At 41.7% G+C, this 23,840-nt stretch overlaps 1 protein-coding gene across 1 annotated transcript in view; it reads right to left on the reverse strand.

Annotated features, from left to right (window-relative positions):
• Window positions 1-263: 263 nt before the first annotated feature.
• Window positions 264-23,840, reverse strand: part of SHROOM4 (shroom family member 4) — a 119,043-nt gene continuing 95,466 nt past the window's right edge. The window contains exons 6-10 of the mRNA XM_019631047.1: window positions 15,529-16,359; window positions 11,472-11,990; window positions 10,781-10,961; window positions 7,133-7,402; window positions 264-6,022 (exon numbers count right to left, since the gene is read on the reverse strand). Coding sequence (XP_019486592.1) covers window positions 5,753-6,022; window positions 7,133-7,402; window positions 10,781-10,961; window positions 11,472-11,990; window positions 15,529-16,359 — 2,071 coding nt within the window. The 3' untranslated portion in view covers window positions 264-5,752. The remainder of the gene's footprint in view (window positions 6,023-7,132; window positions 7,403-10,780; window positions 10,962-11,471; window positions 11,991-15,528; window positions 16,360-23,840) is intronic.

Genomic DNA, 23,840 nt, shown 5'->3' on the forward strand with positions numbered 1-23,840 from the left:
TGGACATTTAGGTTGTTTCCACTTTTTGGCTATTATGAATAATGCTGCTTTGAACATTCGTGTACATGTTTTTGTTTGAATGCCTGCTTTTAAGTCTCTCGGGTATCTGCCTAGGAGTGGAATTGCTAAGTCATATGGAAACTCTACATTTAACATTTTAAGGGACTTCCAAATTGTTTTCCAATGTAGCCACATCATTTGACATTCCCACCAGCAACGTATGAGTGTTCCAATTTCTCCATATCCTCACCAACATGTGTTATTGTTTCTCTTTTTTATTATAGCCATCTTAGTGGGTATGAAGTGGCATCTCATTGTGGTTTTGATTTGTAGTTCCTTAATGTTGACCATCTTTCACTGTGCTTATTGACCATTTTCATATATTCTTTGGAGAAATGTCTATTCCAATCCTTTGCCCATTTGTAATTAGTTATTTATTTATATCATTGAGTTGTAATAGTTCCTTCTATGTCCTGAGTAAAAGTACAATATTAGATATATGATATGTAAATATTTTTCCAATTACCTGGATTGTCTTTTCACCTTTTTATGTTATTGTTTGTAGCACAAAATTTTTAATTTCGATGTACTCTAATTTGTTCATATTTTCTTTTGTCACTTGTGCTTCTGGAGTTCTAAGGAATCACTGTCTAACCTAATGTCAGAAAGATTTACTACTATGTTTTCTCCTAAGAGTTTTGTAATTTTAACTCATACATTTAGGTTTATAATCCATTTCAAATTAATTTTTGTGTGTGGTGTAAGGAAGGGGTCCAATTTCACTATTTTCCATGTGGCTACTCAGTTGTCCTCACATAATTTGTTGAAAAGCTATTCTTTCTCCATTTTATTGTCTTGGCACCCTTATTGAAAATTAACTGACCATAAACGTGAAGGTTTATTTTTGTACTCTCAATACTATTCCATTTATTTATATGTCTATTCTTGTGCATGTACCACATTGTCTTGATTACTGTAGTTTTGTAGTAAATTTTGAACTCGAGAAGTGTGAGTCCTCCAACTTTGTTCTTTTTAGAGATTGTTTTAACTATCATGGGTCCCTTGCAATTACATATGAATTTTAGGTTTGACTTTTGAATTTATGCAAAGAAGCCAGCTAGGAATCTCATAAGGATTGCATTGAATTTTTGATCAATTTGGGGAGTATTATCATCTAAACAATATTAAGTCTTCTGATCCATAAACATGTGGTGTCTTTACATTTACTTACATTTAAAAAAATTATTTCAACAATGTTTTGTAGTCTTCAGTATACTTGCATTTTGTTCAATGTATTCCTAAGTAGTTTATTACTTTGACACTATTGGAAATGGATTTTTTTCTTATTTTTTTCAGATTGTTCATTGCTAGTGTATAGAAATACAATTGATTTTCTATATCAACCTTGCATCCTTGCTGAATCCTTTTAGGCAGGTAGTTGTGACCAGTATGAGAAGAGCAAGAATATATCTGAGATTCAGAAAGAATGAATCGGGTAAATCTAGAGTTAGAATAATACTTAGTTACCATGTGCTGAGCATGTTTGTGATAGGTTAATGCTTCTCAATCTTTAATATGCATATGAGTCTCCTGGGAATCTAATTAAAATTCAGACTGTTGTCAGTGGGTTTGTGGTGGAGCCTGGGATTCTCTCTTTCTAACAACTTTTCAGTAGATAGCGGGTGGCTTTCACATATTATTTTTAAGCCAAAACAGCCATGCAAGATATATATTATTATTCCTTTTACAGATAAGAAAATGAACTCAGAAGTTGAGCAAATATCCAAGTTTATAGAACAACTGGTAGAACCAAGATTTGAACACAGTTCATTCTAATGCCAAAGCTGGGCTTTTTCCACTCTACCACACTGGACATCTGGAATAGGAGCTCAGTTGGGAAATGAACAATAAATGGATTAGAAAAAAACCCTAGGTTTTTCTGGGTCAGAGGAGCTGCCTGGAGTACATTTGGGTCTAAACCTTGAGGTTATCTTGGAGAGCTGACCAGCAAGGACCTTGCTTTCCAGGTTGCTAAGAGTGAGGGTATGAGAGCGGGAAGATGATACTAGTAGACAGAACTCAAGATTGGAGGAGGTCTAGAAAGTGGCTCACTGCTGATCAGGATAGACTCCAGAACTGGCTTCTGTATGCTGCTGAGGTCTACACTTGAGATTACAATTATTGTTGATTCTTCCTGAATTCTAAGCTATTTTACTGGGGATAATGAATGACATAGCATCAATGGTATCCCTGAGGGGCCAGGTTAAGGGTTCAGGGATGTGAGTAAGGCTGTGGTCATAATATGGTTAGTTCTGAAGAACTATGTCTAGGTTACCAAATTCCTTTCCAATAGTTTTCAGCAGAATATTAGGGGATTTCCATCACTCGAGTCAAAACACGTGAGATAATATTTTTTTGTCCTTTGCACCTTTTATTGAAGTATGACCCTTGATGACAATCTGGCAGGCATATTAATGTCAGCCAAGGAGGGAGTGGTGGAGGACACAAATGCAGAAACAATAAGATTCAGAAAAATAATAGCTTCACATGGGATAGATACCCCCCCCCAACAGCTGTACAACAAACACTGGTTCTTTATCTATAGAAATTGCCCCCTGCCCCACCCCCCTCTAAAGATCTACTAATCTTCAAAGAATACAATACGCTGTTATAGAAATATTATTGGCATAGATAACTCCTGTGGCAAAGACATTGGGAGTCACCAAGCTCCAGCCGGGAAGAAGTGACCAGAAATGTGCCCCGCTTCCTTCATTTGAAACTTGCGACTGGGAGCCTGGGGTTAAGGTTGTGGCTCTAGTGCCCCCGGATAGCTTTTTGGCACATGAGGTTAAGTAGCAAACAAAACCTGAACCTGGCTTTGAAAGAGGCTTTTCATTTGTTCACCCACTCTATTCCTCAGCTTCCAGTCTCTCCAGTGCTAGGGCTTTATTTTCAGTGTCTGTCTCTTTCTCTTGCATTCCCCTTGAGTATTTACTGCTATATCCTGGCTGAGTCTGCAGCGGGAAGGACTCAAGGAGACTCAATTACCCAGCGTCCCAGGAGCAGGGAGTTAGGAGGGACATGTGGTAGTAGCTCTTGCGCTGATCCCTTTCTCTATATCAATCACTGTGCTGACCTATTACCCACTGGGGCCTGTATGAGTATTTGAAGGGAGAGGGCAGAAATCAAGACCAGTAACTCTCTTTGTAGAAGTCCCTTGGCGTGCCTTCCAAACTGCTACCTCCTGGCAGGTTTTCATGGAGGGCAGAGCCCAGGAAATGAGAACGGGGGAGAGACACTGTATCTCAAGTAACACTGACAGCTTTGCAGTACTATCACCCACAATGGGATTGCCGTGTCAGCACTGCCAGGCATCAGTGTGTGTTTAGTAGTTCACCTTTGCCGAGCTTCACTGCTCAATATAACTTTGGAGTTATTTTATTAAGTTCTTTGGAAACTGTCCTTCTGTGTGAAAATGAGCATCCTTGTATCTTGATTCCAACTCTAGAATAATTTGAGATGGAATGAGAGATAAAAATAACAGAGTCAATAGTACTTTTAGTGTGATAAACTTAAGGCACAGCCAATGTACTGCTGACTAGAAAAACTCAGACCATGGCCATGGTGTCCAGGTGAGAGACCACTCTTTTTCCTGGGCCTATATTTCCAAAAAGCTGTTTTAGAAAAAAAAATCTTTGAACAGTTGACTACACGGGCCTCATCCCCTCAATACAGAACACCTCAATATACTTATTGTGTGTCTTAGAGCCTGTATTTAAAAAAAATGGCAACCACAACCTATATTCAGAGCACTCCCCCATATTCCTTAACCTTGGTTTGGATAAGCCCAGCCCTTTATAAGCCGTCAGCCTTCCTGAATAAAGGAGAATCCTCCACTTGAGAAGAGAATGGCAGGTTGACATTTTAACAGTGGTTCTGACAGCAGCATTGCTCTCGAAGAGCATACTCAGCTCTCCCCCTCCCCCCCAAAAAAAGGCCGCCCTGCTGGCTAAGATTCTTCCATTGTTTTCAAATACAATGAAGAGGAAATGGAAGTTAGGGACCAGTATTTGTAGCAGCAGCAAAGTTCTTTGGCAAATTATTTGGTTGAATGAGGCACCCCTGCTGCTACAGTTAACCTCCATGGACCATGAGGGATTCAGCAGTGACTAGAACAGATGCCAGGGCTTGCTGGCCAGGGCTATACAATATCAAGCATGGGCCCCAGTTAGTAAGGAATAGGGAATTGAGCTGGATAACAAGGCAGAGTTTGGCCACAACTCCCTTCCTGCCATTGGCTACCTGAGGGCTTTTCAGGGATAGAAGCTGCTTACCAGTGTCAGGGCCTTGGCAACAGCAGCAGCACTAGTTGTTTGTGCGCCTCAGATCCTGGCTGGATTATACTTTGCTCTGGTGTTGGGGGTTGGCTGACCCTGGCAACTACCATGAATTTTGGTTCCCTGAGCCAGGCCACAGGCTGAGAAAACAATTAGATAGAGGAGTTCCTCCTGAGGTCACCTCTCCCCTTTCCTTAGCTTGGAGACTGTAGAGAAATAGATGAACCTTTGTCAGTTTCAGGTTTCTTTGGTTTCAAGAAAAAATTGAATCCGGTTGGGGAATGCTAAGCTCATGGTCATTCAGACTTCAGGGAAAGTAGAGGGCCAGGCCACAGCGGGGAAGCTCTCAGTTCAAGGTAAGAACTTCTTTCTTAGACACTTGTTAGCTATGGTGGGAAGAAGTCAAGGCCTTGGCACTCGCTTACCTAGCCATGGTGAATTCAGGCGGATCTGCAGAAAATGCTTTCCTTCTGGGCTAACTTTTCCCTCTCCAAATCCCCTCATCTCACCTTATTAGTTTAAAAAGAAGAAAAAAACAATAAAACATAAAAATAAATAAAATCAAAGGATCATTTAAAATATAACAATAAGAGCCCCCTCCCCCCAATAATGAAACATGTATGCAGAAGTCAGCTTTAGTAGAGCTATTCATGGCCCATACTGTGAAGCCCTTAGAGTAGGCACCTGTAACGCCCAGCAAGGAAGAGGCAAGATGAAACAGGAAGTGGTAGGTCCACAGTCTTAGGACAGGAGGAGAGCCACACCAGCCAGGGCTGAGAGTGGGCCTCTTTCCCCTCATGTAGATGCTGGGGAAGGTCGGGATGGAGCCAATTTGTTTAAGACTAGCTCCTTCCAGGAGGGAATCTGGGGATCCTCAACCTTTGCTCAGATTCTGTTAAGTATAATTCATCTTTCTCTGCTTCCCACTGCAAAACTTGAGTGAGGTCCTGAAATTCTGTAGGCGAATCTCCTCAAGACAGCCAGATCTCTGTGGGAAATGGCTGGGTAGAGTGTATCCACATTGGAAGCTTCTCTCTGAGCCTTAAGAATCTGATTATGGTATGGGTGGGTGGTGAATGCATGATGTCCTAGTACAAAGGAAAATGAAGGAATGGGTGTGGTGAACGCTTGCTGTGCAAACTGTAGGAAGGAGAATGTGGTTGTATGATCACATCCTGCTACAGCTTCTACTTCTTGCTTCTACTCCTTAGGGTAGAAGCTCGGGGCCTTCCTGGTGTCTCCTAGCTGGTTGGAAGCACTGCTAGATAAGGGGCAGTGAGAGACATCCAGGGTAGAGAATATGGAACAAACTGCTCTACTAGCTGCTATCTACTTGCTAACAAACTGCTAACAAAGATCGAAAGCATTTCCCATTGTGGCTGGGCAAGGATGGTGTGGGCAGTCTGCTGGTGGAATTAGAAATTGCTGGGCCCCAGGAGTAGGCTCTCCCTGAGACATTTGAGCTGCTCTTCCCCGAGCTTGATCTTCTCTTCCAGCTCTCGCTGTTCAATGATGAGAGCAGATTTCATCTTCACAAAGTGCTGGTAATCTTGGAGCTGGTCCTGAGGCAGGTAGCGGGAAACCATGCTGAACACTGACTTCTCCCGCCGGTCCACGTGCTCCTTCAGCTCCTTGGCATCTGCCAACTGCCCTGTCAGCTGCTGCTTCTTCTCTATTAGCACCAACTGGGGAAGCAGAAGACCAATTAAGGGCCATTCCAATCACCAGTCATCTGCCTAACCCAGTGCTCCACCGGGGTGTGGCCACAAAGCAACTACCCACTCTGCTAACTGGTCGGTCCTAGATTTCCTGCCCTGAAGTCCACCTTCACGCAAAAGCCTTTCTTTCCTATAGCAGGGGTAGGACATATGAGACAGTTATTCTGAACAGGGGGATGTGCAATCATCTCTTTCCAATTCTAAGCTGTCTTTAATCCATGGACCGCCACTGGGGTTAGCGTAGAGGAAGGATCTGACAAAGCCAGCTTGGGCCCTTTCTGTCTGCTGCACAACCATTACTGTGACAGTGCATTCAAAATGGTGGGTGTCTCTGTGTGGGTGTTTGTGTGTGCATGTATGTAGCTGTGTGTACTCATATGCACATGCATATGTGCCTCTTACTGTGGATTCAAATTTGTATCCAAAACCACTTGCATATGGCAAGGTAATATGGTTTTGGTTCAGGAATGTATGCAGAGTGACCCAATCTGTGGAACTGAGAGCCTCACAACTATGTGGTGAGATCTCCTCCAATGAGACAGAGAGAGAGAGAGAGAGAGAGAGAGAGAGAGAGAGAGAGAGAGAGAGAGAGAGAGAGAGAGAGAGAGAGAGAGAGAGAGAGAGAAGAGAAGAGAGAAGAGGAGAAGAGGGGAGGGGAGGGGAGGGGAGGGAAATAGAGGAGAGGAGAGTAGAGGGAGGGAGAATGAGGGGGAGAGGTAAAATTGCTGCTACTGCTGTTGCTACTACTGCTATTACTATTACTTCTGAAAGCTAGCACTGATTCAGTGTTTACCCTGTTCCAGGCCCTGTTTTAAGTCATTAACATGGATTATCTAATTTAATTCTCAAAACCTCATGAGGTAGGTAGTGTGTTCACTCCATTTTTAAAGAGATTGAGACAGAATGAGGTTAAGTAAATCGCCTACAGTCACACAGCTAATTAGCACTAGAGCCAGAGTCCACACTCTTAACATTATGTTCTACTGACTCTCAGACTAGCCAAACTTGAAAGAGGGAGCACTGAGCAGAAACAGATGGCATTTCCCTCCATCTGCATTCCAGGGACCCCAACTCTACCTTCTCCTGGTTGGCCTCTGAATCTATGCTATTAAGAGCATTCTCCACCCGGGCCAGTCGTCCAGAGAGTGACAGCAACAGGTTGACCACTTTGTCCAGGTCCCCAATAAACAAACGGTATTTTTCAAACTCATTGGACTTGCAGACAGCTTTTAGGTTGGCCTCCACCTCCTCTCCAAGAGCAGAATTGCCACTGATGTCCTCCAGCAATCCTCGCTGGGCCTCTCGCAGGACAGAAAGTTTTCTGCCAATGCTTTCAATAAGCTGTATCTAGGAGAAACAAACAGGAGAAAGCAAAGGATGCGGATGGGACCCGACAGAAATTGATCTGTGCTTGTAACCTCTGTTCTGGAAGCCAAGTAACAGATGGTGTGCTCTATCCTTTCTAGTCACTGGAAACAAAGGAAATCTGAGCAAGTCATGAGCAATTCCAGTGTTCTGGACAGTTACCTTCTCTCCCATCTCTTAGGATCTAGGAGGAATCTCTGTCACCACCAAGCTTCTTGGTGTTAGGTAAGTGGTACCCATAGGCTAATGCTAAAGGTAACTTAATAAATACTTGCTGAGACCATTTACTAAACAGGAACTGGAATGCTTGTGAGAAGAGAGGTTAGAAAAGCATTGTCATCAACTATTTGCCTACTGCTTCATTCATTCTCTTTCTATTTAAGTACCTCTGAAGTTCATGGCACTGTGCTAGATCTGCACTCCCTCAGCTTGGATTTTGAGGCCTTTTGGATAAAAGTGTTGAGTTCTGGAGTTGCAAACACTAGGTTTGACTCCTTGCTCTGCCACTTCCTACTGTGTGATCTGAGACAAATTTCTTTATGGAGTTTTACTTTCTTCATCTGCAGAATGGGGGCAACTGCAGTATCTCCTTCACTGAAATTAATAAGGGTTCAATGAGATAATGTGAGCACAGGCTAAGTGCTCAGTAAAAGCTGGCTGCTATTATTATTCAGTGTGCCCCACTCTACCATTCTAATCTCACTCCTCAGAGCCTTTCAGGGTTAGCTCCTCATTCTCCTATGTGTTCACAACACTCATTCTTGTGTTCCTGACTTGCTCATGCACTACTACCTGCTCTGTAGCTCTTCCTTCACTTTGTCTAGTCCCGTGCTTTCTTCAGAGCCCAGCTTTGTCCCCATCCTCCCTGCTGAAAGACCTTGTCCCCATAACTCTTCTCTCAATGATCTTTTTCTTTGCTGAACTCTCTAGTCCTTTAGAATTAGAGGCCTATCGTGCAATTTGAAGTTGTTCATTTTCTCTTTCATGTGTGTGCTCCTGATCCCTATCCTACTATTGATTGTAAGTTTCTCAAGGGAAGCAATGCCCGTGTCTTCCGATTTGTCCCCCCTATAGGTGTAACCAGTTCTGGGACTGCAATCACAGGAAGGGAGTATGGTAGGGGTGGAGTTTTAGAGTTGGAGATGCTTGGATTCCAGCTCCACCTCCTCAAAACTATGTGACCATGGGTGAGATACCCAGTCCCACTGAGAGTTCTGTTTCCTTATCTGTGAATTGAAGAAGTGCCTCTTCTCCTCCCACCCCCATTCTGAGGGTGAAATGAAATCATACAGGTAAAATAATATTATACCTGACATATTAAGCACTCAATATACGTTTATTGCTGCTGCTATTATTGTTACTATTATTACTTGGGTGGTATTACTTCTACTACCACCACCACCACCATCATCACCATTACCACTACCACCACCTGGATTTGAACCCCAGCTCTGCCACAAAGTAGTAGGGTGACCTTGAGCAAATAACCTCTCTGTCCCTCCATTGCTCTATCTAAAAAGTAGGATAATAATAGTACCTACACATCATAGTGATGCTATGAGAATTAAATGAATTAATACATGTTACATGCTAAAAATAATATCTTGTATATGGGAAGTATGCTCCAGTGTTTGTTTTATTATTATTCCTGTCCAGACACTCTGGGACCATAGGCTTGTAGTTTTCTAGAGTGTGTTCCTTTCTAGTACTTTACTTAGAGATGTCCAAGGTAACCAAGACCAAGAGAGTCTGCTCTGGGTCCAGGGACTGTTGTCATATTTCAGAACTGGTCAAAATTGAAGAGATCACAATGATCTTAGTCTGAAGTATAGTAGGTTTACATTTAGGGAAAATTCCAAAACCCACTGAGAATGAGGATCAATGATATGAATGAGGCAACACAATTAGATGCCAAGAGGCTTCCAGTTATTTCCCCATCCTCTGCTCTCCCAAACAAAACAATGCCAGGAACAAGTGAGGGATGGGGGCCAAATGATCAACTTGGAAAATCACCTACCCACCCCAGCTCTTAGGTTCCACAGATCTGGGAGGATGAAAGTGGATGGAGCCGTTTGTTTCTTGGCACTTGGGCTTTGCAACCTGAAGTCCACCCCTGGGGTAAGGGTAGTGGATAGAGCTGTGGAGTCATCACAGACCCAGCTAGAGCTGCGCTGCTTTTCTGGGATATTACAAATCGGTGATAGCCCTCACCTATCTTCCTCTGAGACAGAAACTGTGCCAGCCCACCCACAATCTCTTCAAATCACTCTGTTGTTTTGCGCTTTGCCATTTCTGATCATTTCTCTCTTCTTCTGGTCAGACACTTATTAGGTTTTCTCCTAATATAAAGGTCCTGAGTAAGGCAGAAGCAGCCCTGCCATGCTTAGGGAACATGGAATGCAAGGAAGCAGACATCAGGATCCATAAAACTTTGATACCACCGTGCTTCCAATTCTTTCCCTGACATTTTGTTTCAGATTGGAAAGTGGTGGTGGGTCTCTTGTAAATAGCCTTGAGCTTTCCTACAGGTCACATCCTGAATGAGAAATATGGGCAGACATGCAATTTACATTGAGTTCAAATGTCCACAAAGTGGTAAATTGGGCCTTTGAAGTTGCCATGGAAACCTAGTTGTTTATGAAATAAAATGTGTACGTGCAGGGAGGGCAAAGTGATTCCAGGAATTTGATTAGAAAACCAGGCTGGTGGTACTTAGAGGAAGAAAGGGGAGGCTTTGGAACAACAACAACAACAACAACAATATCTCCATTTATCTATTTACAATAGTATTTAAAAGAGATTACTGACTATCTTTGCAAATACTAATATTTACCAGCCTTTAAGTTCTTTTCTTTCTTTGTTAGTCTGTTCTGTCTCCCAGAAAGTTACACAGAGAATACAATCAATGACTGCCATTGATTATAGCTGACTGGCAAAACTCTGATGTGCCCTGGGCAGTGAGTTACTTAACAAGTCTGGCTTATTTCAGAGGGACAGCCCGATAAAAAGTCAGACAGTTTTGACTTCAAGTCCTGGATCCACCACTTAGTTTGTAACCCTGGGCAACTTAGCTCTCTCAACTGGTAAAAAAGGGATAGTAATGTCTACTTTGTAGAGTTCTTCTAAGCATTAGAGAGCCACTACCGTGATGATTATGATTACTACTACTATTACTATGATTGACCAGATCAAAAGAAGACCGAAATTTCATTTGTGAGAAACCCAGAGAGGCTATTTGATTTCCACACTGAAAAAAACAAGAATGAACCAAGACATCCTGGAGAGCATAGAAGGCAGGTTGCCCTCCAGACACAGTGAAGCTAAATGCTGAAAATCTGTAAGGTATATAAAAAGTTTCACCTTTTTCTGAGCCAGTTCATGGTCAACTTCCTCCTCTCCTAGGCCAATTTCTGCCATCTCCGGTTGGTCTTTCAACTTGTTCAACAGCTCTGCCTTGGCCACAGAAATATTGTAATAAGCTGAGTAAGAGGTAGGGATCCCTGGGGCCCCCTGAGGAGGCGAGAAGTGCTGAAATTCTTGTCTGTGGGAACAAAGAATGACCATTTGAGCACCTCTTTGAGACGCTGCTGACCTTTCTGCTCCCTTGTGTCCCCATTTATGAAATAGGACCCAGCTTCACCAAGGAGCTGTAAAATAAGGAAATAATGGACCAAGAAGCACTGTTCAAATGTAAACAGGCCACAAGAAGGCTATTATAATAGAAGCCAAGTCATGGCCAATTTTCAGAACTTAGAAGGCTATTTTCTTGCTCCTGACTTCTGAAGATACAGGGACTTCTTTAGAGATCATTTAGTTTGGTCATGGACACTCCACTAATATCCAGAAAAACCGACAGGCTCCTAAAGTTCTGGGCCTCTTATCATCAATGATTCCCCTTGGTTCATGGCCCCAGTATATGGATCCCAAGGGAGGGGCTATGTGGTAGAGATGTATCTGACACCTTAACTATTTGTCCTCCAAGCCTGTTGGTTTCCCTCCTGCCCATCCCATACCCCCACCCACCCCAGCTCTATCTAGTCTGCTTGCTTACAAAGGCACCCTGAGGCTTTCCTGGACACTCTGATAATTTCTTCTTTCCCGATGGTACCACTCATGCTTGAAATGGCCCCTCCACTGCAGATCTCCCAGAGCAAAGAGGTCACCCATGACCTCAGCAGTGGTCACCATGTTGGAGGCTGGGGTTAGCACCCCTGCCAGGGACTTGTCACGGCCCACCACATCTCTCATGAGCTCTTCTGAGACTGCCTGCTGTGGGGCAGGCCTTCGGTCTGAGAAGGGATAGCATCTCTCCACTTCTGGCATATCCCCAGTAGCCCCAGCCTCCTCCATAGTTGCAGGATGAAATGGGGTATAAATGGAACCAGTGGCACCCAGGGGCTTGACAAGTGTAGCAGCAGACCCTGTTGTCTTGGGTTCACTGAAGCCCGCGGGGCTGAGATGCTGCTTCTCGGAGCCCCAGCCCATGAAAGAGAACTGCTCCTCAGGAAAGAAGTAGCTCTGGCTCCATGCTGGCTTGGGTTTGGACTCTTCTGCCATCAGGGCTTCTGGTCTGGTGCAAGGAAGGAAATAAAAAGAAATGCTTCAATGTCGGGTTTCAGGGACGCAGGGACAAATAATTCCACCCATGATTTATGCAAGAGGGAGGCCCACCCTCACTATATTCTTGTTGCCTACCAGCCACCCCCACTTTCCACCTGTCTGTGTCACTGCCCCTTCACTAACCTCTAGATGTTTGAAAGGAAAAATAGGAGAAACTCATTAGTCATTTTTGCAGCTATTTGCAGCTCTTAGATAAAGGTCAAAAATAATGGTTAAAATGCTCCACAGCTATTTACTGATTCACAGTATGCTGTCTCCTAATTCATCACACAAAAGAAACTTGGGCACGCCAATATTCATCATCCTAGTTATTCATTTTACATGTAGGTTTTTAAACTAACAACACTGATAAAGGAACCTTACTAGCTAACATCACACAGTGCTTACTATGTCCCAGAAGCTGTCCTAAAATGGATGAGTGTAGGTATGGGTGTGAGTGTAGATACAGATACAACATTTAATGCTCATGACAACAATTTTACAGTAAGGAACATGAGGCATGGAGAGGTAAAGTGAGTTTCTCAAGGTCACCAGACAGTAAATGGCAGGCCTGTGATCTAGACATAAGTGACCTAACTCCAGAATCTGTGCTTTTAGCTACTGTGCTATTCCCAAAGGGGCAACTCAACATTATATAAAATCCTGCATGTAAGGAATTTTCTGACTGGACTTATCTATGTTAGCAGAGAAAAGAGAACATTCTGGAGGGAATATGAATGTATGGGATAGGGAAATTCCCATCTATAAGAAATACATTTAGGGCATATGTGAGAGTTCTGACTCAGAAAGTGCTGAAAGAAAGTACAAAATTAAAAAAAAAAAGAAGTGGTTGTATGTCGATCATGTGTCAATAAAATTGGAAAAAAGCAAAATAAATTTTAAAAGGGTGTGCTAATTGGAGAGACTCAGTTCCCCAGCTGACACAGCCCTGTATCACATTATAGTGTATCATATTAGGCACTATGTTCTAAGGTTCCTTTTCTCATTATCTCCATTAATAGGGCAGAAGTTACAGATCTCTGAGAACATAATCTAAATTTGATAATAAACACTGAAGCAAAAATCAGATTCCTTCAATAGAGCACTGAGAGGAAATGCATAGAGTCCATAAAGGAAATCATACCTCTACCGGAATCAGTGTTATTAGACTTAATCAACACTCAATAATTCCACTAACCTGCTTCTAAATGTACCCCAGCATTTTGTATGAGTAGTATATGGGTTACAGAGATGATATGGGTTAACTTGGCAGAAATTAGGACTTTTGTTTTTTTGCATTTTAGATCCAAAATATTACACATCTTCTTGCCCCTAACACTATTCTCCCTTACAAAATCTTAGAGCCACTTCCTTCTGGTTTGAAATCTGTATTCTCTCTGAGGATCTTGAATAGGATCTTCTTGATGAACCCAGAGTGGGATGATGTAGTGGGCACAGTGAGCCAGACTACCTGGGTTCTGGTTACCTGTGATCTTCTGCAAATTACTTTATCACCCTGTGCCTCACTTTTCTCATCTAAAAAATATAGGAGACTAATGGTATCCATTTCATAGGTTTGTTACAAGGATGAAATCAACTGATACACGAAAGTGCTTAGAATTAGAACAATGATTGGAACATGGTAAGCAGGCAAAAAATATTAGCTATGTTGGGAATGATGCTGTTCCTTAAATCTCCATCTCTCAAAGAAACATCTATAATTGATTTTTTTTGCAGGCACAAGCCAAGGCTGTATGTAAACAAATGTTTCCCCTTGCATCCCATAGTCATTAAAAAATCGCTGGAACAAGTTACAAGGTCTCTAGTAATAACAATTTCCTTCTCTCAGGCCAAAGTGCCAAGGTGAATGGAGGCACATAAAAGAAGAAGGACTAGGAGGCTGACAGAGGTTAAGTCTGGGCCCTGTAACTACTACCACTGTTACACATTACCCTACAGGAGACAGGATGGCCTCGTAAAAGCCTGGTCTGCTATTAGGACAAGATCTCTCAGAGACAGGCTGCCTAGGACAACGAAGTAGGCATGGGTCTGGGAGTCAGACAGATCTGGCTTTGAATCTTTGCTTTGCAATTCTGACTTAGTCCCTTATTCTTGTTCAGCTTTAGTTTCCTCATCTGTCAAATGGGAATAATAATGGCATGTAGGACTATTGGGATGATTAAATGAAATAATGGATATAAAATGACTAGCAGCATCTGGCACATAGCAAATACTTAATAAATGTTCATTCATTCATGTATTTATTCTTTCTTCTGAATATTAAGTGTCTATTACGTGCTAGGTCACCTTCCCTTCTCCCTGCTGTGAATCACAGACATTTTCCACAAAATATTTTCTAATTACAACAAGAATGCTCTCCAGCTAGATGGGCAGCTTGAGAAGCAGCCACTTGGGGGGATCTGATAAGAGAGTCTCACAGTGTCTGGAAGCCAGGCCCTGTAAGTGCTGTGCTTGTGGCACTTTGGGCTGAAAAGCCTCAACTAGCTCCAGATAGCCAAGTGATGGATATGCCTGTCAGTAAAAGACACAATAACAAGGTACTTTTAATGGCAACAAGTCTCAGGCAGGTTCCTTATAAAAAGGGATTTAAAGAAAGCTATTAGAGGATAGACACCTGCCCCCCCCCTACCGCCACTCCCAACAGAGAGTCAGCTGAGCTGTCTGCGGGAGGACTGGCAGAGCTGAAGGCCAAACCCTTTTGCTTTGGAGCAAAGAGGACAACCTTGCACTGTGGGGCATGCAGATGAGCATTTGCAAAGTGAAGGGAACAGACACCTGTGGCCAGACTACACTCCTGCTTTGGCCTCCCTGCCCAGGCAGCTCACCCAGTTAACTATCACTGAATCAAATGCAAAGAGATGGGGAAATAAGGGTGGGGTGATGGAGAAAGTGGAAGAGGAAACGAATGATCTTAACTGTTATAAGGAATGATCAGGACAGAAAGCACCCAACCTCATGAACGCCTTTGATGCTGGGGCGATGGGGAGAGTTTAGAAGCCCAAGCAGGTCCTAGAGCAGAGGCAGGCCAGGTTGCGAGCTGGCCTCTTGTTCTGGAGAGCAAGCAGAAGATAAGGCAGAAAAGGGCCTGAACCACGATTCTGGGGGAAGGCCTAGAACAGGCAACAAGTGTTTAATGCCTTCTGGCTCAGGGGCCAGGAACTGATACATACCTTAAAGACAAACTGGGAAATAATGAATATAATATTTTGATAGTGATATTTAGGGATCAGAATAGCAACAACTACAATTTACTGAGTACTTGCTATGTGCTAAGGACGGGGCTATGTCCTTCACATAGATTTTCTTCATATTCACAACCACCATGTGGAAAAGTTATCATCATGCCCATTTTTCCAAGTAAGAAAACTGAGGCTGGGAACAGTTTAACTGACCAGTCCAAGGTCATGCAGCTGGTCAATAGTGGAGCTGGAATTCAAATTCATGCTGCCTGCCTCTTCGGGGACCTAATGTTTTTCGTAAGCACTTACTTGGAGGGATCAGTGGTCTCTTGCTCTGATGTCCTCCAATGTCCACCAGCACCATAATAGCGAGGGGGCTGAGCCTTCTCAGGTTGAGATCCCAAGTGGCCCCTTATTGGAGGCAGGAAATTGCTGGAATGGAGAGCAAAGGACTCTTGCTCTTCTGGGAGGCTTTGTGCACCCTGCCTTGAGACCTCCAGGTGACCAAAGCCCAGGGTTTGCGGCTGCTCCGGCACCTCCTCAGGATTGAGAGCACAGGGACCAGTGCTTTCTGAACTGAAATACTGGGGTGGCAGCTCCTCGTCCTCCCCTCCCTCCTCCTCCTCCTCCTCCTCTTCAACCCCATCCTCTTCTTCAGCTTCCTCCTCCTCCTCGTCCTCCTCTTCCTCTTCTTCCTCCTCTTGTTGCTGCTGTTGCTGCTTGTGCTGCTGTTGCTGCTGCTGGGCTGCACGGAAGAGCCTGTACTTCTCCCAATTGGGAGGAGGAGGGCGAGGAGGAGGAAAGGCCTTCTTCCTGGCTCCCAGAGGATCCAGCTGGGTCTCATCAACTTTGGTAAAGAGCTCCCTCCTATGCTGTCCCCAGGACCGGGAGCTCTGGGGTTCCAAGCTGATATGGCTCTCTGAGAAGGCACGGCTGCGCAGTGGGTGGGACGTAGGGGCCACAGGGCTCCCCTCCTCATAAACTGAAGTTTCCTCTGTTTTTTTTGAGGAGTGTTTGAAGTCTCCAAGGAGGTCAAGAGATGAGATTGCTCGGTAGCTTGACAAGTCCAGTGCTGGGTTCTCAAGGCAAGAATGGAAGGGGCTTGCCCATGAAAAGCCAGCCTTGGAATGAGCCATTTCCCTGCAAAAGAGCAGATGGGGATTGTGTAAAATAAGCAAGTCGCAGATGGTCCCATATTTTGGATGACATCATTTATGTAAAATTTAAAATGGCCACAAAAGAATTTAATCTATGTAGTAATTGTAATAATAGTAATATGTAATATATAATATTGATAGGTAACACTTACTGAGAATGTACTATATGCCAGGCCTACTGTTTTAAGTGCTTTCCATGTCTTAATGTATTTAATCCTCATAATAACCCTAGAAAGTTGCTATGATTATTGTCCTGATTTTATAGCTGGGGAAACTGAAGAATGGGCAGGTTAAGTAACTTGCTCGGGGTCATAAAGTTAGTAAGTGGTAGAGCTAGGGTTCGAACCTAGACAGTCTAGCTCTTAAGTCTGAATACACACACCACCCCAGTCTGTTTGTAGCACTCAGATTGAATGTTCTGTGTCCTCAGGCTTACAAGTCTGGTTATCTTGCTTCATCTGTGGGTTTTGTTTGTTTTGTTTTCAATTATGAAAAATTCAAATATTTACAAACATACAGAGATTGCTGTAATAAATATTAACATTCCTACCTACTGCTCAGAATAAGCACATCTGGGTACTTTGCCATTGATGCTCCATGAATTTTTCAAAAAAATTTTAATTAAAATTTATTGGGGTGACAATGGTTAGTAAAATTACATAGGTTTCAAGTGTACAATTCTGTAATACATCATCTATATATCACATTGTGTGTTCACCACCCAGAGTCAGTTTTCCTTCCATCACCATAAATTTGACCCCCCTTTACCCTCATCTACCACCCCCCTGCCCCCTTACCCCCTGGTAACCACTAAACTATTATCTGTGTCTATGAGTTTCGGTTTCTTCATTTGTTTTCTTATTCCTTTGTTGTTTTCAGTTTTATATACCATATATCAGTGAAATCATATGGTTCTCAACTTTTTCTGTCTGACTTATTTCACTTAGCATAATAACCTCAAGATCCATCCATGTTGTCGCAAATAGCACTATTTCATCTTTTCTTATGGCAGAGTAGTATTCCATTGTGTAAATATACCACATCTTCTTTTAAGAAATCAGAAATAATATCCTTGCTTCACTCCCCCACTTCCATTCTCCTGCTGTTTCTCTAGATGAAAGCTATATGATGAATTTGACATGTATACTTTCTGTCCATGTTCTTCTACTTGTAAGAAAAAACATCAAACAGGCCTTTCACTAATATCTCCTATTTTGGATTTAAAACACCTCCTTCTAATGCAATTCCAGTCAGAATTTTGAACAGGAATTTTTAACTATAGAATCTTTTTGATTAGCTTGCAAAGTAAAGCAGGATATAATATTGAAGAGTATTTGCTACAGAAGAATGGGGGGGGTGAGTAAGGGATTAAACTATTATAAAGCAATTGTAATGAAAACACTGTGTTACTGATTGATGGAAAGTCCAGAAACATGAAAGTATCTGTAAAAACATCATATATAATTGACCTCCCATAAGAAGGAGATAAAGTAAGATCATTTAATAAATCTTCTTGAGATAACTGCAGAGCAGTGTTATTTGGAGCTGTAGCATGTATTATATATCAAAATAAATTCCAGGTTCAAGGGTTTAGTGTGTGTATATAAAATTTTAATATATATGTTATACATGTATATCTAATATGCCTATAAGAAAAAAACTATCTGAAAATTCAAAAGACTGTCACGTGTGAGAAGAAATAAGATTCTCATCTTATAAGCAATAGAAAAATATTCAAGGAAAAGGAGTCCAGGATTATTTAAATATGTATAAAAATATGTATAAATCGTCTACCTTCTGTATAATAAAGAGTCACCAAAGTCAGAGGACATCTCTTTAGCCTTGTAGTAGAAAGGGTTAAGCCTGCTAAGCCAAAAGATCTGTCTTCCTGTTGTAGCCTGTGAGCAATCAGTATAATTCTAAGTACTGCCTAGTGACAGGAAATTCCAGCAGTTCAATTAAATCATCAGACAGAATATCCATTCAATAGTCATGATGAAGACTGAGAATATTTCTTTAAATAATAATTACACATAATGGCAGACAAGCTCAGATAGAATGGAAAGCAAAATATCCTTCTCTTTCCTCATCTCCAGTCCCCATCCTAGCTGGCTCATCACTCACATGGATCAGAAATTCATATCCACACATCCCTACTCTCTTCTCATTTAGGCCTTAGCCCACCTAGAGCTCCTTTAGAGTATAACAATCCCTTGTGTGCAAACTCTTCCACATGGCATTTCCCCTCCATAAAAGAAACACACAAACAAGGAGGTGAATGGAAACTAAAAGGATGACAAATGTTATCAGGCAGAGGTCTTTCCTGACCACCTTATCTAAAATAGAGATGACTTATGCTTAATTATCTTTTTTTTCTCTTTTGTTCTTTCTCAGAGGATACATCAGCACCTGGTATTATATCACATACCTATTTTTACTTGTTTATTTTGTGCTCCACTCTCTAAAATGTAAACTCCACAATGGCTGGGATCTTGTGTGTCTCATTCATCTGGTACCTAGTGCCTGGCACACTGTAGGCATTCAATAAATATTTGTTTAATAAATGAATTAATGCCAAAAATGTAAAAAAGAAAAACAAGGGCCAAAATACTCATATCATTAAAAAGTTGAATTAAAGGCAAAAAGCAATAAACAAGACAAAGAAGAGCACTATAATATAATGATGAACACACATGATGAAGATCTAACTACTCTGACTCTCTATGTACCATATAATAGAACATCAAAATTTCTAAAGTAAGTCAGGGTGATGTAAAGCACAGTATAGGGAATATAGTGAATAATATTGTAATAACTATGTATGGTGTCAGATGGGTACTGGACTTATTGGGGTGATCACTTTGTAAGTTATATAAATGTTGAATCAGATATAAACTGAAACTAATATAATATTGTATGTCAACTGTAATTAAAAAAAATTTAATAAATAAAATTTTCTAAAGCAAAATCTATAGGAAATGCAAAGGTAGAAAGAAGCAGAAACAAACTAGACTGTTTCAGCTGATGACAGATTTGAGAGTCAAAAACTAAGATAATGAAAAAATCTAAATATATTCATTCATATATTTAAAAAAAGATTCTACCTTATTTTTAGGGACCCATTGAACATTTTTTAAGTTGACTGTTTATTAAACCAAAAAGTGGAAGTAGTGCAGAGTACAGTATCTAATAATAATACAGTAACCCTCAAAATTAATAACCAAAACTTCTAGCACATAGAAAATAAAAGGGAAATAATATCCTCCACTCTAGTCAAAGAGGAGATCTAATCTGAAATTGTAGAATACCTAGAAAACAACAACAATGAAAATGTCAGAAGCTAGAGGCTATGGTTGATTAAAGCAGTGGTAAAGGAAAAAATTATAGCCTTAAATACTTACATTGATACATAAGAACAAATTAAAATAAATAAAGTATTCATCAAAAAAAGTTAAGAAAAGAGCCACAAGAATTAGACCTAAGCAGAGCAGAAGGAAAACTAATGGCACAAATCAGTACACTAGAAAACAAATGATAAAACTAATAATTAAAGCTAAAAGCTAGTTCTTCAAAAGAAAATATAAAACAATAAGACAGATAAACCACTTGTTAATCTAATTAAAAACCCAAATGCACAAAATTAGAAGAATGAGACTATCTAAACCCACCGTTTACCATAGGAAATTATATTGATAAGTTTGACCCAAAAAAAGCACATTCACATGGTCTTGTGTTAATTCTAACCTTCAAGGAACAGACAATTCCAATGATACTTACATTTTCTATACTCTGAAGTCTAGAGAATAGAAGGAAAAGAAAAGAATCGTGCACAATGTCAATACCAAAACCCCAAAACTAGGAGATACATAAAGGAAAACTAGAGACCATTCTCATCTAAGAATATTAATGCAAAAATCACTCATATTTTTAATTTAAAAACAAATATTAGGACATTAGTACATATAAGGAGTTTATTAATAAACCACCAGCATATATTGGGTTGTCAGAAAAGTCATGACATATTTTTTTCTATGTCTTTCATTGCAAAAATGTGTCATGACTTTTCCAACAACCCAATATATATTGATGGTGCATACTTAAAAAATCCTTTCTGAGAATTTTTTTCATGATTCAAAAAGTTGGAAACCACTGGTCTGGGACAGTCATTCCCAATCAAAGTGGCTCCTAATTGGAATTACCTGGAGAGATTGTTTAAAATGCAAATTTATGGGCCTCATCCCCAGAGATAGGGATTTAGTACCGCTGATGGGGCCCAGGAATCTGCATTTTTAACAATTGCCCCAAGGGATTCTAATACAAGTGGTTCAGGGACTACACTAAAGAAACAAAGGGCCAGACTGAAAAGGATGCTAGTGTTGTGGTTTGGGGGTGGACGTTTGGGGACAGAGTTATTTGTTTTAGTTAGGTTGGTTTCTAGTTTATATGGTCCATCTTCCACCCCTCACCACACACATTCCTAACTTCTATCCCTGTCTCTTTCCCCTTTCCCCATCTTCATCTCCAATCGCGATCTTATGAAATGCAGGCAGCAACAGCAACATTTCCAAAGGCCTCAGTTGGGCCAATGTCCTGCAGCTGTGGTGAGAAGAACCCTGCTCCATGACAGTCATCAAATTTACCATTCTTTCCTTTTTCCTAGCTAGGGCACAGGAAAGTCAATAGAGCAAAGCAGAAAGAACAGTGTCAGAAGGACCTGGGTCAAAATTCCACTAAAATTTGAAAATCTGGCTCCATAACCCAAAAGCTGTACAACCTTGAGCAAAGTATTTCATTTACCTCAGTTTTAGTAAAATATCTATCTTACAAAGCTGCTGTGAGGATTAACTATACAAAAAGGACCTAGCAACAGTGTGAGTACATTGGAAAGTAATTAATCAATGACAGGACTAGGTTTGTTGTTAGGGTGAAGCCCCTTACTCAGGGCCACTGCATATGGTTGTGCAAATTGTGCAGCGTACAACCTTTATTGCTGTCTACTTCAGCCTTGTTCCTTGTTCCCATCAAGGGAGTTGGACTGCTCGTCCCGCTGGTTAATGTTCAGACCTGCTCAATAGCCAAGAAACCAGGAGACCTTGGGTCCCAGATCAGCCACATGGCTGCCTAGCCAGGAAGATCTAGCTAACCAAGGATTTCAACCCTGGGCTCATTTACTCTACTTACCTCTTAAAAAGGGAGAGATAATAAAAGACAAGTTTAGGCTTAAGAGCCCTGAGATGATCAGAAGGACTAGATATTCTAAGTTGTTTTGTTTAGATACTAATCACTATGTCAGCTTTACAGAATTTACCCCCAAGTAGCCAACTCCAGAATAGTTGGAAGGAAAGGGCATGCCCTTGTAGGGGCATTTGGTGCACCAATTCACGGCACTGTGGCCCTATCTGGAGGCACTGGACTCTGGCAAGGCAACCTGGAAATTGCTATTCTCTATATCAATTCTGATTTTAAAAGCACTGCCCCCCGTGTACACTACTTGTGTAGTGCCAGCTTCAGCCTTGCAGAGTCACTTATATCAGGGGAGCAGAAGTAGGCAGGACACCAGAAAGGGGAAGGACTGCCTTCAGTGGGATTAGCTGGGTCAATGTATATACAAGTCATTCCAAGCTCTCATTGAATATTACACTATGCAAGGTGACCGACCAGATCAAAAGGAAGCAAAACCAACATAGCCCCTGCCTTACTGGTACTAACAGCTGAAGCAAACTGGTAAATAGGAGGCTTCCATTGAAGTTGGTCAGGTTCGAGCTGAGGATATTGGCCCCTAGAGGTCCTATTTTCAAAAGGCTCAAGGCTCCTATATGCATAGAAATCTACAACTTTACTTGGGACCCAGTAAGGATTCTTCCCTGGAGTGGAGGACAAGGAGCTTTCATTAAGGGAAAAGAACTAGTCTCCTACTTCTTACTATATGTTAGGCACTGTTTTAGGCACTTCCATATATGCATTTATATTCATCTTCACACCAACCCCTTGAAGTAGGTACCATTATTGCCAGTTTGCAGATAACGATCCTGAGGCTTAGAAAGAATAAATCATTTTCCCAACTAGTAAGAAGCAGTAGTGTCCACACTGAAACTTGCCTCATTTGTCTCCATGGGACAATACCATTGAAGCAATGACTCCTGGGGTGGGGTAAAAGGTACTTGCACTAACTCATCCCCAGGTGTCCACGAAGACTTGAGCCCCTTGCTGAAGAAAGGGGAGGGCATGAAGGCTGAGTATGAGAAAGGGCTTTGTTGACACCAGCAAGGAGACTACATATGAAAAACAAAAGCAAATTGCCTGCCAAGTCCTGGGCTGTTCTTCTCTTTTCCTCTTGGCACAGGTTGCCTTATCTTCTGATGAATATATTTTCCCCTTTTGTTAGAATCTTTTTTTCTTTTCTTTTGCCTAATAGTAATTGAAAACGAAAACCAATATTTGCAGAGACTGAAAAATCTCCTCCTGCCTCCTCAACCCTTTTGAAATTTTCTTGCTTGGAAATTTTATTTTTAAACTCCTCACAATAGCTTGGCATTCCAGGATCTCAGCAGCAAGAGTGCACAGGTCCAGCCCCTCTCCCCTTTCCCTTTCCTCAGAAGCCAAAAGATAAGACTGCTCCAAGAGAAACAGCCACTCCCAGGTTATTGCTGAAGGAAATATTTGCAAGATCCAGGAAGTGAGACACAAGGAGGCTACCCTGGGAGGGGAGAAGGGCTCAGAGAGCTTGTTGTTGCCACCCTTCTCTGCCTCTAGTTCCACAGAACTCCAAGTGAGGAAAAATTAGTCTGGCAAAAAAACAAATGCAAGTAGCAGGACTCGCCCAGAGGCTTCTATAGCCCCTAGGAGGCTGGTGCAAAGGTGTCCTTTGAAGAGATCAGAGAGGTCCTTGCTTTATTGAGGCTGTCCTGGGTGAAGCTTAGCTCCCTCTATTCAATCACCCCCAAGTTGGAATTCCAAGAAGGTCTTCCTGTTAGTCCTCTGAACCCTACATAGTGTCATACCCATGGTGATAATGGATGGTAATGATTGCTCTTTGTTGACTGAGAGTCCGTCATGTGTCTGGCACAGGGCTGCACACTTGACAGAGTTAATCTCACTTAACCCTTGAGACACTCTTCTGGTATGGGTATTTTCTTCCTCAGGTTAGAAATGAGGCTCAGAGATATTAAATAACTGAGGGAATACAAAGAGCATAAGTGGTCAGGAGAAGTTACAACTAATGTCCATCGGACTCCAATGCCCATGCTTTTGCCAGCACAACATGCTGTCTTTCCAGTGGACTCATAACCTTCTCAAGAGGCTTAATAAAATACATTTTAGGAGTACATAACACATTGCCAAGGGGCTGGGAAAGTTTGATATCCACAAGAACAATTTGGCTGAAGATCAGGCTGGCCAAGATTATTAAGGCTCTATTCTCTAATATCCATTGGTTCTGAAACTTGAGCCTGCATTAGAATCACC

The sequence above is a fragment of the Hipposideros armiger genome, unplaced genomic scaffold, assembly GCF_001890085.2.
Source record: "Hipposideros armiger isolate ML-2016 unplaced genomic scaffold, ASM189008v1 scaffold_980, whole genome shotgun sequence".
NCBI lineage: Eukaryota > Metazoa > Chordata > Mammalia > Chiroptera > Hipposideridae > Hipposideros > Hipposideros armiger.